The 23,335-nt window shown below is 36.2% G+C and overlaps 1 protein-coding gene across 1 annotated transcript in view; it reads left to right on the top strand.

The window, feature by feature from the left end:
* Window positions 1–1,620, top strand: part of LOC148020964 (citrate synthase 4, mitochondrial-like) — a 31,832-nt gene extending 30,212 nt beyond the window's left edge. The window contains exons 18-19 of the mRNA XM_087698795.1: window positions 1,079–1,130; window positions 1,245–1,620. Of these exons, the coding sequence (XP_087554921.1) occupies window positions 1,079–1,130; window positions 1,245–1,340 (148 nt within the window). The 3' untranslated portion in view covers window positions 1,341–1,620. The remainder of the gene's footprint in view (window positions 1–1,078; window positions 1,131–1,244) is intronic.
* Window positions 1,621–23,335: the final 21,715 nt, after the last annotated feature.

The raw sequence follows: 23,335 nt of genomic DNA, 5'->3' as shown, positions 1-23,335 counted from the left end.
TTTTCAGACATCTACAAGGCCCTTAAATGGCTTTCCTCACCTACATGCACCACCACCACCATTACCTTTCTACTCATCATCTGTGAGTCACCCTTGCGTTAAGATCACTGAGGACAATCTAATTTGTCACATAATTCTTATCAGAGGCAATAGCTGTTACAAGTGTACTGGTCCTCCCATCTTTCAGGATGGAAGATTTCACAGGTAGGTGTTTATATGCATAGTGAAAGAAGTTTGGGGGAGTTTCGGTTGGTGAAACAGTTGGTGGATGAATGGTTTCAGTACTGAAACAGGTTTCTTCTTTCAGGGTTATTGAAACATGTTCAAAGTAACTGTGCTTGGATATGCCGACCGATCCTTTCATGTGGATTGTCAATGCCTAAAACTGTTGCACTGTTAGGTATTTACAGTGACTAATGCTGCCTTTCAAGCTTTTCTATGATCCCCTCCTTTTCTCCACACACCACCACTGCCCCACCAAAAACCATTACCTTTCTAGTCATCAACATCTGCGAGTCACCCTTGTGTTAAGATCATTGAGGACAATCTAATTTGTCACACAATTCTTTTCGTAGGCAATAGCTGTTACGAGTGTAATGGTCCTCCCATCTTTCAGGATGGAAGATTTCACAGGTAGGTGTTTATATGTTCAGTGAAAGAAGTTTGCAGGAGTTTCAGTCATTGAAACAGTTAGTGGATGGATGAATGGTTTCAGTAGTGAAATGGGTTTCATCTTGCAGGGTTTTTGAAACAAGTTCAAAGTAACTGTGTTTGGATATGCTGACTTGAGAGGATTGTGAATGCCAATAACTGTTGCACTATTAGGTATTGATGGTGACAAATGCTTGCCTTTCAAGAAACAATCCCACGCGCCCCGCGCGCCCCCCCCCCCCTTTCAAACCCCTCTGAATTGAGGTTAATTGCTATTTATCACTGTCCACTACTGTGGACACTTTATACCGCTGCAGTGGAAAAACGAAAAGACGGTTACACTGAATGACAAATGCTTGCCTTACAGACTTCTCTGTGATTCTTTTTCTGTCTGTGTTCCTAATATAAACAATTTTTTGTTTTACAGCTACTACACAGTGCTATTTGGTGTATCCCGTGCCATTGGGACTCTGTCACAGGTATTTCAGTTAGCCCTTCTATTTATTTTATTTAAGAGGATTCCCTTTTGCTGTAGATTGGTGCTTGTATGGTGATTGTAACTCGGACTAATATTCTCTGTAAATGTGAAACAGCTCATTTGGGATAGAGCCCTTGGGCTTCCAATTGAAAGGCCAAAAAGTATGACCTTAGACTGGATAGAAAACTATTGCAAGAGCAAGGCATCCTGAAATAGTTATCTTCCTCAACACACCCGGAATGTTTTTGTCAACTGTTGCAGTGGTCTGAGCCTCATATCCATCTATCAGAATAGAACTGTGCCATGTCCTTTCTGATAGATGGCAGTGTTGATTTTGAACCAATCACTCCTCTAGTAGTGATGCATGATCAAGGAATAAGCACAAGTTTTGTAATCTTACATTTTTAGTAATCTGTGATGATGAACCACTGTATTCATTGGCTTGTTTTCATAGACATTACAATTTTGCAGTATTAAAAAATTATTGTATCTGAAGCTCTTCTAATTTTTGATATATGAAGTCATAACTAAATGGATTGGTATTGGCATCCATGATGTAGACCTGATAAATGTATGTTAGATTTCTGTATGTTTATGCAATGCACAGGGCTAGCAATCCAACATGCCTGTAATTTTGGTAAGGTGGCGACATGCAGCTGCATGCAATTGTGTGTCAATCATTCTAGTCTGTAAATGGAGGTTGATCTCTAATGTCCGTAATTGTGTTGGAGAGTTTTTCCATGAAACAAGACTCAGATCAACTCACTTCCTACTATCATCTTCTAGCTAATGTAAAATGAAAATGTAATGCTGCGATTGCTTTGATACATGTTATATGAAAAGGCTTGTCTTTGTTTCTTATGTGAAGACCCACTGTTTGAAACCACTTTGGGAATGTGAATCGGATCACGGATGAAATGAAGCTATGTTTTCTTGACCCGTGCCATTTAGTGCAGTGGTGCTTCTTTAGTTTCTCTTTCCAACCACCCCCTAGAAAGAAAACTAGAAATATTTTGAAGTGAGTTATTGTACTTGGCATTAGAATGGCAATATTTGAAAGTGCAGGCTGTTGCTACACCATGGCTAAAACATTAAGATGCAAATAGTGGGCATGGATGAGTAGTCAAAACCAAAATGCTAAGGAAAAAATCTTGATGGGTGTCGTTTTGTCCTATGTGGCTTTGAAGCATCCTAGAGGACGCTAATAGTTAGTGAGGCAGTAATGTATAGAAATAAATAATACAAGGCTTGTACCTTTGTGTAGCAGGATCACAATAGAGGTGAGCTGGAGTTACGTTGAAAATAACTCCCAAGGATGTATCGCTAGACAAATCTTCAAGCCTCCAAGAGTATGGGTAGACATTTGGAGGGAGTGGCAACATCATGTTGATTGATCAAGACAACATGCCTTAAAGACATGGCAAAAGACATAATCTTGAATAGCAACAAATAGTCTTGAAGTGATGTTGATGGCAGCAATGGAGGGTGGTGTGTAGGATTGGAGGGCAAAAACATAGCATGATAAGGGTGGTGGTGATTGTATAGAGGAGAAAAGCTAACATGAGTGTAGGTGTGTTCATAAATGCCTTAATGAGGACTTTTTGAGCATTTTGTCCAATCACTTTTCAAAATAGGCTACAGATTTATGATTATTTTAGGTCTTAATTTTCCTTAATCCACCCCTTATCAAGCCCAAAAAGGTGCCCAAAAGTAGACAACATAACTTATCCTCATCTACGTAAAAGGTCCCACCCTAAAGGAACCAAGGCATTAGATTAATGGTATCACTTTGAACTACCCAAGGTCCTACTAGATTCATAGGGTATGTCCTTTTAGGTAGCCTAAGAAAATAGAGTCCACTAGTTGATACACGAGCAAAGCCCCATTTTCATTTTCACGTATTATATACAAGGATTTCCCCCATTTGGCTTCTACCATTTTATTTAGTATTTTGGTCTATCCAGTGTCTTTTGACCATTCTAGCACATCATACATGCTTAGATCTATTACAGGCTTTTGTGGCTTGTTGGTAGGACTTCACAACTTGTAGGGGAGTGAGCTTGGCAATCATCAAGCTTTATAGTGATTAGATCTTGTGACTTGTGAAACTTAAAAATGAATATTTATAGATAAATAGTTGGTACATTTGATGCATTATTTAGCTTTCATCTTGGCCATTGAACATCTATATGTTGATACATGTACATGTCCATCCATGTTACAAGGTTTTATAAAACCATTAACAAGGAGGGGGATAAAAAGAATATTCTTAAATGAATGTATCCATCCAAAGAGATTTTTCACAATCAGAATACCTTTTCCTCATGGCTTGGAATGGAGAAGCTTAATGGGTAAGCCACGTAGACACATGTCTCATCATCTAAGTATCCATTCAAAAAACAACTCTTCACATCTATTCAATAACTAGCCAATTGAGATGGGTAGTTGAATGAGTGAGAAAGACATGGAGTTTCTTTCTACTCAATACATTGTTTATGTGAAAAACCTTACACCATTAGTTTTGCCCTTGTATTTGTCAAATGTGCCATTTGCTTTGAGCTTCTTGCGAAAAATCTCCGTAGTCTCAATGACTTTGTGAGAAGGATGCTTCACTAGGGTCCATTCTTGTCAATGCTCTTAAGCTCCTTTTCCATAGTTATGTGCCAATTGAAATGTCTGGTGGCTTTTGGCCGCATGTTTTCGGGTTACATAATCTATTGCAAATGTACACACAGAATTGGGGCTAGTAGACCTTCCTTAAGACATTTGGGATGGATTCTGGTGGAAGGATTCCCAAATCTTGCATAATTTGTTGGTGTGAACTCATAGAGGTGATCAAGGAACAAAAGTGCTTGCAAATGGATTAGGATTAGAAAGTGAATTGGCTTAGTAGGCATTGGAGAGGAAGCATTGTAAATGATCTACATATGAGACTATAAAACACCTCTTTCATTACATTAGGAAAAACTCGGACTCACATTTGGACCTTGTAAGAAATTCCAACTTAGAATAGAGTATGTAAGTCAAAAAGCACTAAAAACAAATTTACTTAACATTTCTTTCTTTTCTTCAAAATGTAGAAATTAGTGTGAAGCTTTGAAGTTATCAAATACCCTTAATTAAGAGTTTAAAGATCAATACTTGAAAGGATTGGTTAGTACTTGAAATTTGATGGCTTATATCTAGATCAAATTGAATTAATGGCACACTTACTTTTTTATCATCGAACCAAACTACCACATAAATGCTCGAGCTATATTTTGCAATGTTATGTTTTGACACATTCTCATTTGACTTATTTTTATTTTCTAAAATTAGCATTAGAAATGACATAGAAGATTGAAACTATGGCTCGAGTGGAATCAACATCATAAAAGTGAGAAGGAAAAGGTTGAATAATCATTAAAGAGGTATAGGAGAGATGCATATTACTTCCACATCAAGCTTGATATAGATAAATGTTTAAGAAGATGGTCGAATCAATATCAGAGAGATGGATAGATGAGATGTATACCATCTTCACATTGAGCTTGATCATGAGTATAAATCCTTAAGTAAGAAAAATAAGTCGTCTTTTATCTTCCGCTTCTAAAAAAATATTTTTGTAATGTAAAAAAACTTGACATGTAAGATACGAGGTTGCAGTACTATGATATCAAGAAAAGAATGTATGTAACCAAGTAAAACATTTTTAAATATCTCTTGGTGTTCATTGTTTCTCTATCTCAAACAATTTTTAAATATCTCTTGGTGTTCATTGTTTCTCAAACAATTTTCGTTTGCTTTATTGAAACTAACAATGAAGCTTTAGGAATGAACCTATCCATTAGAGCATTCAAATGCACATATCAAAATGCTTTTGAATATGTCAGTATCAAATCCTTTCATGTAAAGACCCTATTTATTGGAGTTTTTCTTACACAAAAGGTTTAGTTGTATCAAATAAAGAGCATTACATATTTAACTAGTTTAGTCCTAGGTTAGTGCTTTACTAATTAAAATTCATGAAATTCATCGACAACATAGTAGATAATAACATCCCCTAGTTTGCAAAGGAATATAATAGTTTTATTAGTTTAGTCAATTTTAGGAACAGAGAAGCCATGATATCAAAGCTCGTTCATATTATTCAACCATACGCGACAAAATGGAGTCAACAAAGCTGACATTCTAGAGGAATTACATTAGTGAACATGTGGAAATCTTGTTCATGAGGCAAACCCTTAAAAGAAAGAAGCATTAAAGAGACATAAGGAGGAAATCATGGCACAAACATATGGAAATCTTGTTCATGAGGCCAACCCTAAAAAAGAAGCAGCATTAAATTGTATAAGGAGGGAATCATGGCACAAATATAATATAGAAACTAAACATGCTTAATGTATTATGGGAATGCAATATCTATACTTAAACCTTCCTTTTATCTATCAATTCCATATCAAATAAACTTATCATCATATACCATAAGCAACAACATTATAATATGATTAATTACACAAACTCTTCTAAAGCTCTCATAAGCTAATTAAAGGCACATGCTTAAACCAAACATTTTAATTCTTCTTTGATATAGGAAAAACATCACTCTATGTTGGAATACTTGATTCTCTACCATTAATGGATGAATGAATCGAAGGCTCTTATGCTTTCCCCATATAAGAAATATTCAATTTACACTACATTGTTGGAAACTCTACCTAAGTGGTGGGTGGAAAGTTTAATCTCATATTAGGATACATAATTAGATATTTGTGTTAAGGCCCTTGTAGTATAATGAAGAATTATATCCTTAAAATTTAAATCTATTAAAAGGTATCATTCTATATTGAGATACCTATGGACGAAGATGGTACTGTCCCACTTGATAGAAGAAATGGAACAACCTCTTATGTATTCTTACATCATGTTCCCCAAGTTGTTGAGACAATTTTCTCCATCTCAATAGGATTCATCTACAAATATACATGGACAATCATATATCAATAACCATGCCCATACAACCCTATAAAGAAAGGTGAGACTAGATTAACACAATGCGACATGGGACTGTGGGATGTTCACATGGTGCCTAACCGTATTGTATTGGCCTAGCACATGTCTTAGCCCAACACAACATGATGAGTGATTTTTGGATGCTTCTGTGGTAATCATGTTGTGTTGGTCTTGGATATTATGATATTAACTATAATATCAATATCAATAATGTTAATATTTAAATTTTAGGTAGAGAATTAAAAAAGTGCCATTTTGGACTGGACCAAATCCTCCATCAAGGCTCAAAAAGCACTTAGAATAGAGAGTGAGGCCAAATTGTGAAGAAATTGGAAAAGAACCCATGATGATTAGCAAAGCTTCATAATACATTCCCAAAAAGTTTTCGAAGACATGATCACACTTTACTAGTCACCATGGAAAATTTTTCAATTTCTTTCTAATCAAGCCTCCATGTGTTCTCTTTGAGGGTCTTTTGACCCTCGATGGAAAAATATAAAGAGGTCAAATTATGAAGAAATTAGGGAAGTATCCATGGTGACCAATACGATGTGAAAATGCCTTTTCAAAACATTTGGGAAGGATTTCTTGTGTACATTTTGAAAACACTTCTCGCATTGTACTAGTCACCATTGGTACTTTCCTAATTTCTTTATATATATAGCCCAAGGCCCTTAGCCGTGTTGTGTTGGGCTAGGGCTACACAATGCTAGGGGAAGTCCATGATTCTTAATAACGTTGAGGTCTCCATATCCTATTGTATTGGTCCTTGAAGCTTCAAATACTTAACTCGACCCTTGAAGATTGAAATATTTGACTTGACCTTGTAAGCGAGTGAGTTTATTTCAACATATTCTCCTCTTCTTTGTGGTAACATAACCCAAGTACCAATAGAGTTCCTGGTAGGGGTCCACCTCTACAATTATCAAGATCAACATTGTTATAAATCATGATTGCTTTGATAGAAGAGAAGGGACGCTGAGGATATGCGGTTTCCATTTAGGAGAATACAAAGCAAAAGAACGCATTGAATGAAAAGTAGAAGTGAGCACAAAAAATCATGTGCAATATGTTGGGAGGAGAGGTACTTTGTTGGAGTGTTGGAGATTTTTGAGAAAAAGCTAGAGACACTACAATGGAAAATAAAAGTTTTGTGTAATTAAAAAATACCTAAAAATATTTTATATAGACATTTTAAATAAATGAGATATATCATTTAAAAAATGAAAAACTCTATTTTTATCATAGCTCTCCCTCTATTGGTTGAGCTGCTTTCTCTCTTTGAAATTAAAAAGACCAAACATGAGTCTAAGTTTTTCCTCATGAAAATTATTAATTTGAACCAAGCTCTTGGTTGTCTAAGGATTGAACAAAATGATAAGCATTTGATTGAGAGGAGCACCCACCAACAAGAATGAGAAGCTAAGATTGATGCTTGACATTACCTTGTCAGTCATCTAGCGTGTGCATGTATGCATGACATCTAAAGAATTGAAGGTGAAAAACTGAAGAACGAATGCCATAAAATGACTCAAAGGGGATCTTTGTAAGGATCATTGAAAATGTTCACTAAGGTTTTTACTATTTATGACCACAGAGCTTTTCCAAACCATTTGCAAACATCATCACATGATAGTCCCATTCCTACCCTCAATCACTTTGTGTTGGGATCATAAGCTATTCAAAGTGAGATAGCATTGGATACCATGCTTACATAAGAACAACAAATTTTTGCAAGTTAAACTTACCACCCCTGTCACTTGTTCTTGTCCCTATATGGACATCCATCTGATTAGCTACTATCCTAGCCCATGCAACAAATATGCAAACGTTTCAAAAATTTTCTCACTTAGCAAGGATAATCATCCATAATAGGGAAATAATATTGAGAACCATTTAAGGAAATTGTGGCCACAATTGAGATGGAGTGCTCTTAGTTCTATGGATAGATTGTTTTAGAAATGGGTTTTCATATGGTTTTCCCAATTAGCACAAATTGGTAAATGTCATGAGCAAGTTTCACATGTGGAAGGTCATCAACTAAGTAGTGCTCATATAGCTCATAAAGGGAGCCATGGTTGATGTGCCCTAATTAATAATACAAAAGATAATGGTTCCTATGAAACTTAGAAGCCTTCAACTATTGACTAAGAAAGGAATTGTGACATCGAATAGAGACCATTAGGTTGTAGTCTATACCTCACTTTAAGCTACCACTAGACCCATATTCTTCTAAACAAGCTCAACTATGCTGTTGGTGAAAAATATGGTTCTCCCCAAGAACCAAAGCTGGTAGAAAAAAAGACTTTCACCCAAGTGAGAAAGAAGGAAAAAAATTTCCACCATAGAGAGATTTGATGCCTTGAAATTAGACCCTCCCAATAGCTCGAATCTTGGGGAAGTAATATTGGATCCTCAAGATGTAAGCTATTGCTGGATGAACATGCCTCAAATTGGTGTGATATGATGGGTAGCTCCACTTAATTGCATGGCCACATGGAAGGGTACAGTGGGACTATACTTGCCAAGACGACTCATTATTGGGAATTAGCTTGTTAGTACTAACCAAGCTCTCCCCCTTATCACGTCTAAAGTTGAGAAGAACATGGATTGCAATGGGTGTCTTAAAGCTGCATTACCCTAAGGCTCCACATGTTGTGGCAGCCACTCAAGATTTGAGAGTTGAGATTTTATCCATCCATTATACCTCCATTGGTTGGGGTTAGTATCACAATATGGGGTAGTGGCCCTAAGAAGGGGATTTGGGATGAGTGTACTACTCCTCATCAAAATGGAGAGTGTTTTGGAAATGCTAACAAAACCTACTCTTCTTAGAGATATTCTACAATCTTGGTCTTAGATTTGATGGGAAACTACTCTAGTCTCATCACTAATCTCTTTGGTCTTGCTATTCTTCCCACTCATTGGATTTCACTTTTGGGATGTGGATATTAGGCTCTCCTTCCCAGTGATCTTAAATTCCTAGATCTAGGGTTGGGGTAAAGGAAAATGGCCAAAGGCTAGGTTGACACCTTTGTAGTAGTATATAATGCGCAATCATATATAAGTGAAGATAATGAAGAACAAGAATAATCTTAAAACCAACCAAAAATCTCTTTCCTGCTCTCCTCCCCCCCACTTGCCTCATCCTCCCTCCCTCCCTCCCTCCCTCCCTCCCTCCCTCTCTCCCTCTCTCTCTCTCTCTCTCTCTCTCTCTCTCTCTCTCTCTCTCTCTCTCTCTCTCTCTCTCTCTCTCTCTCTCTCTCTCTCTCTCTCTCTCTCTCTCTCTCTCTCTCTCTCTCTCTCTCTCTCTATCCACATCCCAATGTCACTTCCTCTCAATTAGTATCAAACATGCATTCGTGGGAGCTTGTGGGGTTGGAGTGAGGAACACGAGGAGTCAAGCTTTGCTAGGAGTTTGAGGATTTGAGATTGATTACAACATTCATGCTTACTATGAAAGATGTATAGATCTCATTATTGAGCTCTCTATTTAAGTCAAATAGGTGTTTTGATTCAAGGAGCCATTGAGACTTAATTTGGGGGTTGCCATAGCTTGTTTTTGAAGTGTTTGGACAACCAATGATGGTTGGACTCAAGATAGTTTAGTTTGGATTTGAAGAGTCTTTGGTTTATATACTTTTCTATGCAAGCACAAGGGTTGCTTCAGTGTAGAGGCAACTTATTATTCGCAAGCAGGGGGCCAACTTAAGTATGATAAGCAAGGACTTGCTCAAGCTTAGGGCTTGCTTGAGTTTGTATAGCAGAGAGAGAAAGAAGAGATTGAAATGTGATTTATTGTTCTTAGTGTATATCACTTGAGGCTCTAAAATTAAGCACCATAGTTGGAGTATGGGCTTGATTATTTTGAAGGCACTAAAAACATCCTCAAGGCATGCCCTGATTCTCACTACTCACCCCCACATTAGGGTAACTATGGACTACAAAAGGGCATTGTAAGGAAAATATTAGGGAGGGACTACTTTTTGTAATCTTGAATCTCAAGTGGGCCTAAATGAATTGATGAAGATAAAGGAGGTTTTGAGAAAAACCATGGGTTAGTTTTTCCAACAAAGGAATATGATTGAAATATTTTATGTTTTATTTTTTATGTAGCCTAAATGTATTGGTGTTTGGCTAGTGGTAGGGCTAAGGACCTAGTAGTTAGAGGTCTTAGGTTCAAACCCCACAAATGTCATGAAAAGTTATTATGTAAAACATTTTTCCAGCCATTGAGTCTGCACATGATAGTGCAAAAATACGATGCTTGTCTGTTGAGTGCCAAAGCAATTTTCATTTGAATCTTGAAAATCCCTCCATAACTTGTTAGGCCATGGCCCATTTTTGGGAATCTTACATTGATAATACCACTATCTTTTTATTAAAACCACATTGGATGGTCCAAGGTGGAAAAAAAAGTGGATAAAATGTGCACACCACTCTTTCTCCCATTACTCCACATCATAATCTTCTTGCTAATGAAAGTGATAAAGCAATTGGTTGATAATGCTTTTCTTTAGCCTTATTAAAATGCTCGACCTTAATGCTTTAAAAAGCCATGTTCACACTAATCATAGTGGACTAGTTCATTGGAACTAGTTTGAAGGGATCTCTGTTCACATTGCAAGTCTTGGGCTAGATATTTTGGACTTGTGTTTATATTATAGTCACCTTGAAATGGTTTTGTTTGAATCACCTTGGAAAATACTATTTTCGTACTACAAAAGAATGTAATCAATTATTATGTGAGCTACTTGCAAAAATTGTTTTCACACTGTGGGCGACCTAAATTGGTTATTTTGGAACACTAGTTTAATTGTGTCTGAACAATATATCTAGATATTGAAATTATTATAGACTAGAAAGACTTAAACATGTGAATAGATACGTGATTTAGAAACCTCATGCAATGAAAGAGACAAATCAAGACCTTGAGTAATCTTTTCAAGAAGCTTTCTAACTTCTTTAGAAGATATAAATGTGCAATTAGGACTATCAAAAGTCCCATTTGCTTGTTGTTTCTACACGTGCAACTAGCGAATGAATTATTTGCAAAGGACTAGTTATACATATTGAATCCCTTGAAAGGAAACTTTAAAGCGAATACTAGTTGCTATGATTGTGATTTTCCCAAGGAAAATATTGATCTACCATGTTTACTTCTCTTCTATAGTTAGTAAATTGATTACAAAGTAGCCCAATAGCAGCCCATAACCCAAAAGGGAGATCTTCAGAATAAAGAGACTCAAATAGAGCCAAAAGGTAGTCAAAATCTATTGTCCATAGAAGTGGATAGCTACGAACTCATATTTAGGGGATTCTAAACTAAAACTCCAAGTAATTGATCATAATCAGTGTAATTGACTCTACACTAATGCAAAGTGCAAGAATAAGGGTTGACCATCTCTATTTAAGTGTAGGCTGCTCTGGTTGAATTTTTAAAATTAAAAAAAAGTTTTCTTATGTTTCTATGTACAGATTAAATTCTATTATTTATGCATGTTTCTAACAACATGTAAATGTGGAAGATACATTATAATTAATTTACTTTTCTTCTACAAAAACTCTTGTACATTATTTTCATTATCTCAAAATTTCATGTTGTTTAGTTAGTAAAGAATTACACAATGACATTGCATCCTCCTTCCTTAGAGAAATTGAGATGTCCTCATTTGCATAGGAATTGAGGGCATTCTTTTTGAAGGGTAGTCTCATCCACTCATGTAGCATCTTGTTGAGGATATTGTACAAAATGTTTCCTCAAGATTCAACTAGTCAAGGGTTTCTCTCTTGTCTCAAGGATACTCTAAGGCTACATTTCAAGAATTTCTTGAGATAGAATTGGTATTTGTTTATCATTGAGTACATGCTCAGGGTTGGGTAAATATTTCTTAAGCATGCTTCCATAAAATACATTACACACCTTGAGATGAGGTGGAATTTTGAGTTTGTAGGATTGCTTTACCATCATCTTGATTGCTTCATAGAGTTCAATAGTCTTGGACCAAGTTTCTTATACTTCCCCAAGGATAGTGAACTTTTCTTTAGTCTCAAAACCTTAGAGAAACCATGTCTCCTTCCTTAAAGGTGTTAGGAAAATTCTACAAGATATAGATGCTCAATCCATCTTCTAAATTCTATATCATAATAGGATCTTTCGATATATTCATGATTTTGGTGCATTGTCTCAATTTAACCACAACTATAGATGATAAGGAGTATTGAATCATACCCGAGTTCAAATGGCTTAGAACAAGCAAGACCAAACTTGAAGGTGCATTTGGAACCTCTATTCTAATTATACTCTTTGGTAGCACATGTTGTCTGAATACCTCCTTGATAAAGATTTGTGTAATGTTGGAGGATTTGTAGATACTCTACTAGAATCAAGTGAGCAACTTTTCTCAACCTATCTAGCACTACCATGACACAATCACATCCGCTGGCAACAACGGGTAATTTGACTATGAAGTCCACACTTATAAACTCCCAGTTCATTTGTAGATTATCCAAGGGTTGAAGTTCTCCTTGCATTTTTCCTTGAGCCTTTGGTAAGTTAGACACTAGGCAACATACATTAATATGTCCTCTTTCATTCCTAACCAATAATAGCTCTTGTAAGCAATGTTAAGAGTCATTGCATGACATTGATGTCTAGCTATTAGGTTGTGATGAGCTTTCCAAAAGATTTTACTCTTGATATCCTGACTCTTTGTAATACAAAGGTCTTCTTGATAGTAAAGGTATCAATCGCTCATATGATAATGTTTTATCTTGGTTGAGCTTCCACCTTAGAGAGTTTTTTACATGAGCAATTTGTACTCCTTGTCATGGGAATAACTTGGTATAAAAGCTTTAGGATAAGGTTGTCAAGTATGGATATCGGTCTTGAGCTTCATACCATGATAACACTATTAAGAAATTCTTTTTGACTTAAGGCATCAACAATACAATCCTAAGGTAGTGAAATTCCTTGTCGCATAAGTAGCGAGCTGCATGAATGGTATAATGACAACCTTACTGTCTTCGACATGGACTTAGTGAAATTGAATTCTCCATGAAGATGTGGAGTACCAACGATTAGATGGTAAGACCCAGTGCACCTTTACTATACTTTTACAATGGCATCCCCGATTGAATGTGTAGGATAGATGGGAGGTAATAGCATATGATGTTGTTACTGATGTTGAAATACCATTCTTTCATCGTTGGATGCCTAACCGCTGTTGCTAAAGGTGAAACACTGTAAGATAGGTAGTTTATTTGGGGCGGATGCCTCCTAAAAGGTAATGAAGGTATGCGAAGGTAAGCTCAAGCCATTGTTTGAATGGCTTGTGAACATAATGACATAAGTTTGCCTGACTATAAGACTTACCTATCGAACAGAGACGAAAGTCGGCCATAGTGATCCGGGAGTCCTGTGTGGAAGGGCTCTTGCTTAATGGATCAAAGGTACGTCAGGGATAACAGGCTGATGACCCCCAAGAGCTCTTATCGACAGGGTGGTTTGGCACCTCAATGTTGACTCATCACATCCTGGGGTTGAATAAGGTCCCAAGGGTTTGGTTTTTTCGCCAATGAAAGTGGTACGTGAGTTGGGTTTAGAACACCATGAGACAGTTCGGTTCCTATCTATCATTGGTTTGTTGAGAACTGTGAGAAGCGTACCTTAGTATGAGAGGGCTGGGTTGGATCAACCTATGGTGTTTTGGTTGTTATGTCAATAACAACATTGGGTAGCTAAGTTGGTTAGGAAGAATTGCTGAAAGCATCTAAGCAGAAAATCCTTCTTTTTACAAGTTCTCCTATTAGGTGAAAGAACATCACTTTGATAGACAAAAAGTGGAACCTCTACAGGACGACACACTTTTTTGTACTAATGGCTTTTAAATGAAATAAACATGTAATAATAATAACAATAAAAATGATTTAGACCATTTAATCGCTTGACTTAAGAGCATACCCAATCCATTAAAGAGGTTTTTTATTGAAAAAGGATGCCATATCAAATGGATAAAAGACACAAAGGATCCCTACTATTGAGTCAATAGCATGTCAGAGTTAGAACATTATCTAATTTGTGTTGTTTTGTATGCAGTGAGCTGCGAAATTTGTATAGACTGTGTGCTTGTTTCCTGCCTAATAAGACCTTGGCCTTTAGGTAAGGGCCTTTTTGCAAGAACTTGTTTTTAGTTGCAAGCTTTGAGGGCCATTTAAATTTATGAAGCTTATGTCTTGTTATTTTGGACAGTCTTCGCTATTGACCAAAGGCTGGCCCATACATAACATAAGGTATTTTTATGCAATCATTGCAAAGTTAAGCGCTTTGTAACCCTTGTTTTGCGTAAGATATAGGGCATTTTCTGTTTGAGTTCATAGACGTTTTTTTGTGGGCAGGATTATTTGTTTGCCCATGTTATTCTTTGAACTTAAACTTGCCTTTTGTTTTTCGGAAACATAATGTGTTTTTTTTTTTGGACAAATTATCTTGAATATTAGAAATAGGAAAGAAAGGATTCATTGATTACATACTTACTTTTAGTACTTTTGCTTTTATATGGTAGTTTTGTTGCAGGTGCTTTTGGTCGTTTTTCAGGATCTAAAGGAACAACCATAGCAGCCATTATGTGTGTTTCATTTTTTAATTTATTTATGATTATTTTTTATGAAGTTGCATGAGGAGTCAGTGCTTGTTATGTAAAGATTGCTCCATGGATTTCCCTAGAGATGGTTGATGCTTCTTGGGGCTTCTTTGGCGACTGCAGAATCATCGGATAAATTGTTGGATAGGGAAATGATTTGGATGCTGCCTTTGTTTCGCTACAAGATAGAATTATCTTACTTTATGCTTAAGATAACTTACCTCGTCAAGACACTATAGCATATCGTAAAAAAAGCCAGCTTATTAGATAAGGTTTACCTTTGACATGCGGCTTTTAATTGTGTTTTCGTCGAGACACAGGTGGGGTGGACAAACTATAGATGAGTAGACAAAGGTTTATGGCCAGCCTTGGCTAAAGCCCTTTGGGCCATGGAAAAATGACATTTTTTGTACATGCACGACAAGAGGGTGCAAACGTTTAAATGAAAAAAGGCCTAAGTTCATTTAGTAAAGGCAGCACACATCAAGTGCACCTATGCCTCAATCTCAAGAAAGTATTCGACGAAATTGGTGAATTACACATTTGCTTACTAGATGTGTAAGGTAGAAAGCCTATAGTATCTTCTATGAACCAAAAACCTTACGATATAAGCGGGGTTTCTTTTGTCATTCAAAAATTTTTATGAGCATGGCCTAGTAAAATAAGCATATTAACAGTACTTTGTCTAGCTTGGCAGCTAGTTTTGGGTCCACTAGTTGTTGTTGCAGGTAAGCAGAGGACATTTGATTGTTTGGAGAAGAGCCCACACAAATGCAATGGGTTGTTTTGCCAGGATTTTTTTAAATAGAGATAGGGACAAAATAAAGAGAGCTACTGGTTTCCCTTATAAACCTCTATCCAGAAAGGGATGCTCTATTAAAAGAAAAAGGGTCAATGAATGTATCATTTATTTTCTTTTGGGGTTTTGAAAGGCCGGGCACTTGCTTTATTTCTAAGGCAAATTGGTTGGGGTAAGGGCTCTTATATTCAATGACTATCTATTGCACTATATTGCACGAATAGATAAGTTTTATGTGCAAAAGGTTTGGCAAAACGTTAACCTTATTTGGTTTACAATAGAAAAGCGTTAAGTTATGTTTCATTTGCTTGGTTTATAAAGGAAGCATAAGAGAAAGTTTAAGATGGCTAAGCTAGAAAGGAAGGATATTGAGTAAAGCATAGACTCTTGTTTGCGCTCTTAGTTGTCTTTCACGCAGCTTGGACCGGTGAGAGAGAAGGGGCTTAATGGCAGTTGATGTATACTTAAGTGTTTCCGGGCATTTTGATGGTTAAGATTTTTTTGTTTAGACATACGATAGTTACCTTTTCTATTATCGGTAATCTTAAGTTGGTGAGTCGTATGATAGGCAACTATCTCATACGGTTTGGAGAGCACTTGATTATGTCATTTGGGTAAATGGTCACATTGTGATATGGGCAATAAATGAAATTTACGATGGAAAAGGTCCAATGAGGTAACTTTTGACTCAGTGTTTGACAATCTTACTATGTTTATGTTAGTTGTAGTGACATTTGTTAGTAGCTTGGTTCATGTCTAGTTCATGTCTATTCGATTTCATATATGTTTGAGGACCCATATAGCCCTTCATTCATGTGTTATTTATTTATTTTTACCTTTTTTATGTTAATGTCAGTTACCGGAGACAATTTTATTTAATTGTTTTTAGGATGGGAGGGAGCAGGTCTTGCTTTACACTCATTGATTAATTTTTGGTTCACATGACTCTAAGCTAATAAAGCAGCTATCAAAGCTATGCTTGTTAATCGAGTAGGTGATTTTGGATTAGCTCCTGGCATTATCGGTTGTTTTACTTTGTTTTAAATTGTAGATTTTTGTACTATTTAAAGCTAGAACAACAAAATAACCATCCTGGAAAGAAGAATCACCGACTATTATACTAAATTGTCAGTGGATGAGACCAGTTGAATTATAATGGTTGGGGATGGAACTGCACGTGTTTATGGATTGAACAAAACTTAAGCAGTGGAAATGGTAGAATTTGCCAGCGTTGTCAAAGGAATGGCTTCGAACACGGTTCAAATCCTATAAACGAAACATAGTTGTGCTTTGTTTGCTGATTGGATTCGCCTTACTTGCTTATGCTTTTATAGCACAAGATTTTACCACACACTTTATACCCATCACTAATAGATTGCTGGGTTTATCATGGTAGGGGCCATATTCTTCATTAGGGATTACAATCCGGAACAAAAAAAAGACAATGTATTTCAAGAATCTTGGAGCATAAAGAAGTAATAATATCCCATTTAAGTTGGGCTAGCTTATTTCTAGGTTTCCACACTCTAGGTCTTTACGTACATAATGATGTCATGTTTGCCTTTGGAACTCCAAAAAAACAGATTCTTATTGAGCTCGTTTTTGCACAATGGATACAATCCACTCACGACAAAGTCTCGTATGGTTTTGACGTACTTCTATCCTCAACAGATAGCCCAACACTAAAAGTTGGTCAAAGCTTATGGTTATGCATAACTTTTTTTTTTTGCATTTGCATTATTGAAAAAGAAATATGTTTACGAATCTTTCTTAACTTTACAAAATACTTAACCACCTTTTAAGCATCCTAACGATTTAAAGCAGTTATTTTATTTAGAAATCAATCTCATATTATAGTAAAAATATCTAGATTATAAGCGGTGATCTCTTGAAAAAACTAGATCGATTTACCATACTAGCCAACTATAATGCCTTAAATGGCACGCTATAAGAAAAACAATGCAAGTTATAATAGAAACAATGCCTATTTTAAAACTTGGCAAGAATCAAGACAGAGAGATCGAATTCAATGCTAAAAGATGGATTGAACCGAACTTTAAGGGATCTCCCTTACTTTGTTTTTGGAGTACAATAGCTAAAGAGTGTAGTATTTGACTAATTATTAGGCATTTCCTCCGATTGAAAAGTGGCCATTGGTTCACGATATGAATACTATTCTAGGGATGCCGCTAATAGTTTCTGCTAGATAGAAGTATTGTTTTGAATGGGCTGGTAGCATTATCCATTCTAGGTCTGTAATTGATCTCAAAACTAGACTCTTGTAGTATCTTGATCCATCTTCTTTGTCTCGGTGAAGATCCACTTAAGGATCTTGTGATCCATCAGTAGAGTAAACTTTCTTTCCAAATAGGTCATGCGGGGCGTAGCTAGATTCATAGGGTTTCAACTTTCATGAGGTATAAGCCACAGGTCTTAGCATCAGCACTATGGTTACACATTCCTTGAGTTTATCAAAGATTTCTTGGTGTTTGACTGCATATATAATAGGAGTGTCCTTTTCAAGAGGTTACTCAAGGGTGTTGCTATAAGGAAATAATCCTTGATGAAGATTTTGAGCTATCCCATCAGTCCCAAGAAACCTTAGATCTCTTTGACAAATTTGTGAGCTCGGAAAGCTAGGATGTCCTTGAAATTTTGAAGGTCAATCGATTGAGATTTCTATAGTAGAGATGTACAGATAATATATCCCAAGTAGTTAATTTTACATATAAAAAATATGCACTTACTCTTCTTGGTATAGAGCTAGTTTTTGTAAAAAGTTTGGAGTACAATATTTAGATAAACCTCATGATCCTTTAGAAAATTGGATTATACTAGTTTATCATTAAAGAATATTAGCACGAAGTCATCTAGTTAAGGTTGGATGACATCTTGCATCAATTGGTTATTGTTATTGGGACATTAGTCAATCTAAACTGCATGACTAGGAACACATAATGTCCATACCTAATGATGAATTTAGGATCTCGAGTCTACTGTTGAGAAGACTTTGGCCACATAAAGTTAGGTTAAGAATTTGTCAATTTTGGGTGTGGGAAAATCTTGATTGTCACTTGATTTAGTCCCCTTGAAGTTAATACAAAGTCTAGAGGGATCCATCTTTTTTCTTTTGAAAAAGAACATGCATTGTCCAATGTGAGTCACTTGGATGGATAAACCCTTGTTCATTAGTTGTCCTAGTTTCTCCTTAAGTTAACTAACATTAGGTATTGACATCTTGTAGTGTCTTTTGGATATAGATTACACTCCAAGAATCAATTCTATCTCATGGTCAACTTCTTTGTTTGGAGAAAATGCTAACTCTGCTTAGAAAACATCATCAAAGTCCTTGATATATGAAGATAATGTGCCTTCCTTGGTCTTTTTGACCTTATTCAATTTGACCATGTACATTGGTTTCCATTTTTTAGCTTTTTACAAAGCTAACTAGCCTTGAGTAGATGGTCCTTTTGGCCTTTCCTTGTGCCTTCATGGTGTTGTCTTCAAAGCCTTGGAGGATAATCGTGTCTTCATCACATAGGATTGAGCCATTATTTTGCTTGAGCCATTCCATACTCAATATATAGTCATAACATCTCAATGTTAGGACTCAAAATTTAGCTTTGTTTTTTTGTCTATCTAAAAAGAAAAATTAGTTTTTCCTAAAGTTTCAATGAGTATCTTCACAACGTACTATGCCTTCACAGTGTTGCCTTCGAAGTCTTGGAAGATAACTTTATCTTTGGCACATAGGATTCAATCTTTATTCCACTTGAGCCAATCTATGACCAATATACAATAATAATATCCTAGTGTTAGGACTCAAAATTAAGCTTTTGTTTTTTGTTTTTAAAATAAAAATTGAACAGTTTATGTAGTTTCAATAGAGGTCATTTCCTTCCTAGTAGCGAACACTACAATAATTTTGTTTGTAGCCTTGGAATCTAGATGCAACTTGTTGATTGTACTTAGGGCTAGGAAAAAATGGAAAATTTTATTATCAATCAGGATTTTGAAGGACTTATTTATATAAGTTGTTAGTATTTGGATAATAGAGCATTGACATCTAGCTCCCTTGTCCTCAAGAGTTTACCTGGTATTGATAGCACTATGTATTTCTTGAACTCCCTTGGGTCTTGGGTGATTGCATTAGCTTGCCCATTAGTCTTGGCATTGTTTGTCTAGGCATCACAATTTGGATAATTGCTTCCATAATTGTTATCCACCATATAGTTTCTTTAACAGTTATAGGCACTCTCCTTGGCTATATGTTTGGCTTGCATGAGGGCATCTTTGAGAGTCGTGGACCTCATCAATCCAAGCCAGGTGTCTAGAGGAGGATTCGATCCATGGGACATCTAATAATCTATTTAGCTTCCATCATTAGTGCTATATACTTTTTTCAGAGGCTCACAAATTTTAAGTAGTAAGGTCAAGTTTAACTAATGACGTTTGTAAAGATCATTCACCTTGATGATTTAAAGAAAGTGGATAAGTATTATTCTTTGATAACCCCCTTGATCTTTTCCCAAGTATGGAAAGCTTGTATTACCCCATTATTATGACACCATTGTTTCCACTATAGAAGGTCTTATCAGTGAGATGAAGGTATGCAATCATGGATTGATTCACAACAATGGTTTTGGTAGTCTTAAAGTAATCATCCATAGCTTCAAACCAGGCTTTCACATCTTGTTTCATCTTGGATCCTTCTCTATTAAACTTTGATGGTGGTGAGGTTTGTGCCAAGAGGGATATCTTTCCTTGGAGCTCTTTATAATTGTTATCCATTCTTGAGCCTTGCCAATTTTGGTTAACATACAAGTAAATACTTTAGAATTCAATCACTCAAGATCTAAGCATTTCTTTCTTATGCATGTGTTATAAAAGAGAAAAAATAAAGATTCTATTACGTCAGAAGAGGTTGATATCTAGATAGAATAGGATTCAAATCACTCCCTATGAGAGCACTTCTAGAAGGAGAGATAATATCGGTGTATTGATCATAGCTCCATTACTCATTATAAATTTTCCATTTACATAATTTTCTTTGACTTTGCAAAGTTCATCATGATTATAAAGTCAAATTAGTTGAAGTTTTTCAAGTAAGTTCAATAGTTTAAGGTGGGTTTCCAAACCCTCAAGAAGGCTCGCATCCAAATAAAAGTAAAGACCAACCCTTCCCCAAATCATGCTCCAACCATAGCCTCTCCATAGATGAAGATATGTCAAAAGACATGTCTTTTCTAAGATAGTGAAAACATTCACTAGTAATTCTATCATAGGTAATCAACAAGCTTATCGCATACATGGTTTCAAAAATCAAACTTACTTGTCAAAATCATCTAGCCATTTAGTCTAGTCACATCTCATGGGTTACTTACAAGAACAACAAGGGTGCCTGTTATTAATGTATTAGTAATTTACAAAAATTTCAACCCAAAAACCGAGCTATCATCGCATAAATTTTTTCTCTATAGAGCTATTTAGGATATATGTCCTCATAAGTTGAGCTTTTTGTGGGTGTAGTAAATATAAGACACTTCTCGAGCACTTTAGGGACCCCTAACATTCAATATTGAAAATAGTTTTCTATGAAACAATGGCCACCTCTTCCTTTGATAGTATCTACATCACTTATCGGCAAACCCATAATATCTTAAGTATGAGTCCATTATCAATATTAAGTCAGCGATCCTCATATGAATCATACAGATAGTATATGCCAAATATCTTGAACTTTTCTACCTAGTGGACTCTCCACAACTCATATTGGAGTAGGTAGTTTTAGCATGTATAGATTTCCATGTTTGTCTGATTACATGGTGGGAGCTAGGTGTTTCATCTTTGGTCACTTGAGAACCTGATAAGGAAAAAAGGGTCACGTGATAAGATTGTCATTATGTTAGATGGCTCTAGAGGCTTAGAAAAACTTAGTGAGTTGTGAGCTCATGAATTCCTTGTGATCGCAGAAGGGACGTAATTACATATAGCCCAATTTTGTGGGTTTAGAAGATCCTCTTTTGGATGGAACATATTTTATTCCACTCTTTTGTATAATGCTTTAATTCAACATTTGGGACCACCCACTCTCAAGTGTTGTAGAGATTCTTGGGTGTGTAAAAGCACTTGAATGGTGCAAAGACACTTCAGCCGAGTGCTAGCCCTTAAGTGAGGAAGGGTAGGTTGGAAAAGACTGCTTGAGGGCAAGGTCTCGAGTGGAAGACAAGTGGTTAGAGGAAGAGATAAGAGTTGAAAACTAGATGGGCTTCACAAAAATAGAACTTGAGTGATGATTGAGTAAGCATGACTTACTTATACTACCCAAAATAGCACCGATGGTGCTTCCAAAACAAGCCACCACATTGGATCCATATGCGAAGAAACTCCATTGACACATCATAGCACCAAATGATTGCATAGAAGGAAGAACACATCAAGATTCTACAAGAGGTAGAAGCAATTAGCGAATACAGAAAAGGAAAATGTGTAGGAAAGAAAAGAAAGCAAGAGAGAAAAGCAAATTGAAAGGGAGGGAACCCTAATTCAAAGGTATTAGAAGGAGCACATCACTTACCCACATAACTCGAGAGGATGAAAACATGAGAAGCTACATGATCAGAATAGTTGAATCTCAAAGAAGAGAGGAAAGAAGGCACATGTTGAAGGACTACAAACCAAGGATTATTGATAGAGTAGAAAGCGATACCAAGAAGAACATGCGTACAATCCTCCTTCACAATAGGAATGAATTTGGCATCACTCTTAAAGTTGTGCTACCAAGAATGTAACCCTAAAATCTACCAAATATATTATGATCACTCAACCTCAGGGATTTGAAATACACCCTCGAGTTCTTGGCTATGGCCATCACCAAATTAAGCAATAGACGATAGCCCACAACATAGCCATTGAATTGAGTCCAAGCACTCAACTTGTGTCTACTTGACCACATCGAGCACTCATGCTCATTACTCATGACCTTCCTAGGAAAAGTACACTCGGATAGCACTAACACTCAACTATTGATTTGCTCGAGCCAACTAGTCGCCCTTGAGCAACAATCCTATTGCTATCACCTTCGGTCAACATTGAATATCAATGAAAGGTAGCTTGGAGCTCAACATTGTGCAATATCTTCTTATTACATTTAAGTAGCAACAATTGGATCTTTTTAAGATTTTTAAGTAAGCTACATACAATAGTGTTGTTGCCCTAAAGTTCTTTGATTTATATAAGCAAAGAACAAATTTCAATGGGACCAAGAAGCATCCAAGGTCTCCTCTTACTTATCTCCAAGTATGTGTCAAGTACTTTCCAAGTATGCTTCAAGAAGATGGCATATACATTAAGCAATGATAAGCTAAAATTTAGGACAAAAATGGACCCTTCAAAATAATATAGTTCAAGAGGTGGGGCTTTTGGATTATCCAATAGGAAGGCTAGATATTGACATCCATGGAGGTGAATCTTCTCTCTCCCACCTTGAGTTTTTTATTTAAAAAAGGGGTAGTAGGAGATTTATAAAATGAAGAAAGGAATAGTGCTTAAAATTTGAGTTTCCCTAATCTCGTACATTCCCCCTTTTTGGAAAATTTTTTATTTTACTTTTTTCTCTCACAAAATCACTTTTATACAAAAATTGAGAAGTAGAATACCTTCCCTCTCTTCTCCATAATGGTGAATTTTCATTGCCATTGAAGCTCTATGGAGAGAATAATCATGGTTTTAATATCTCGGCTTGAATTCTCCTTTTGTGTCAAATGGATTGGG

The sequence above is a fragment of the Lygodium microphyllum genome, chromosome 18, assembly GCF_053477565.2.
Source record: "Lygodium microphyllum isolate KBCC chromosome 18, Lygodium_microphyllum_v1.1.10, whole genome shotgun sequence".
NCBI lineage: Eukaryota > Viridiplantae > Streptophyta > Polypodiopsida > Schizaeales > Lygodiaceae > Lygodium > Lygodium microphyllum.
The sequence above is the reverse complement of the archived record's forward strand: the minus strand, read 5'-3'. Positions and strand labels throughout refer to the sequence as shown.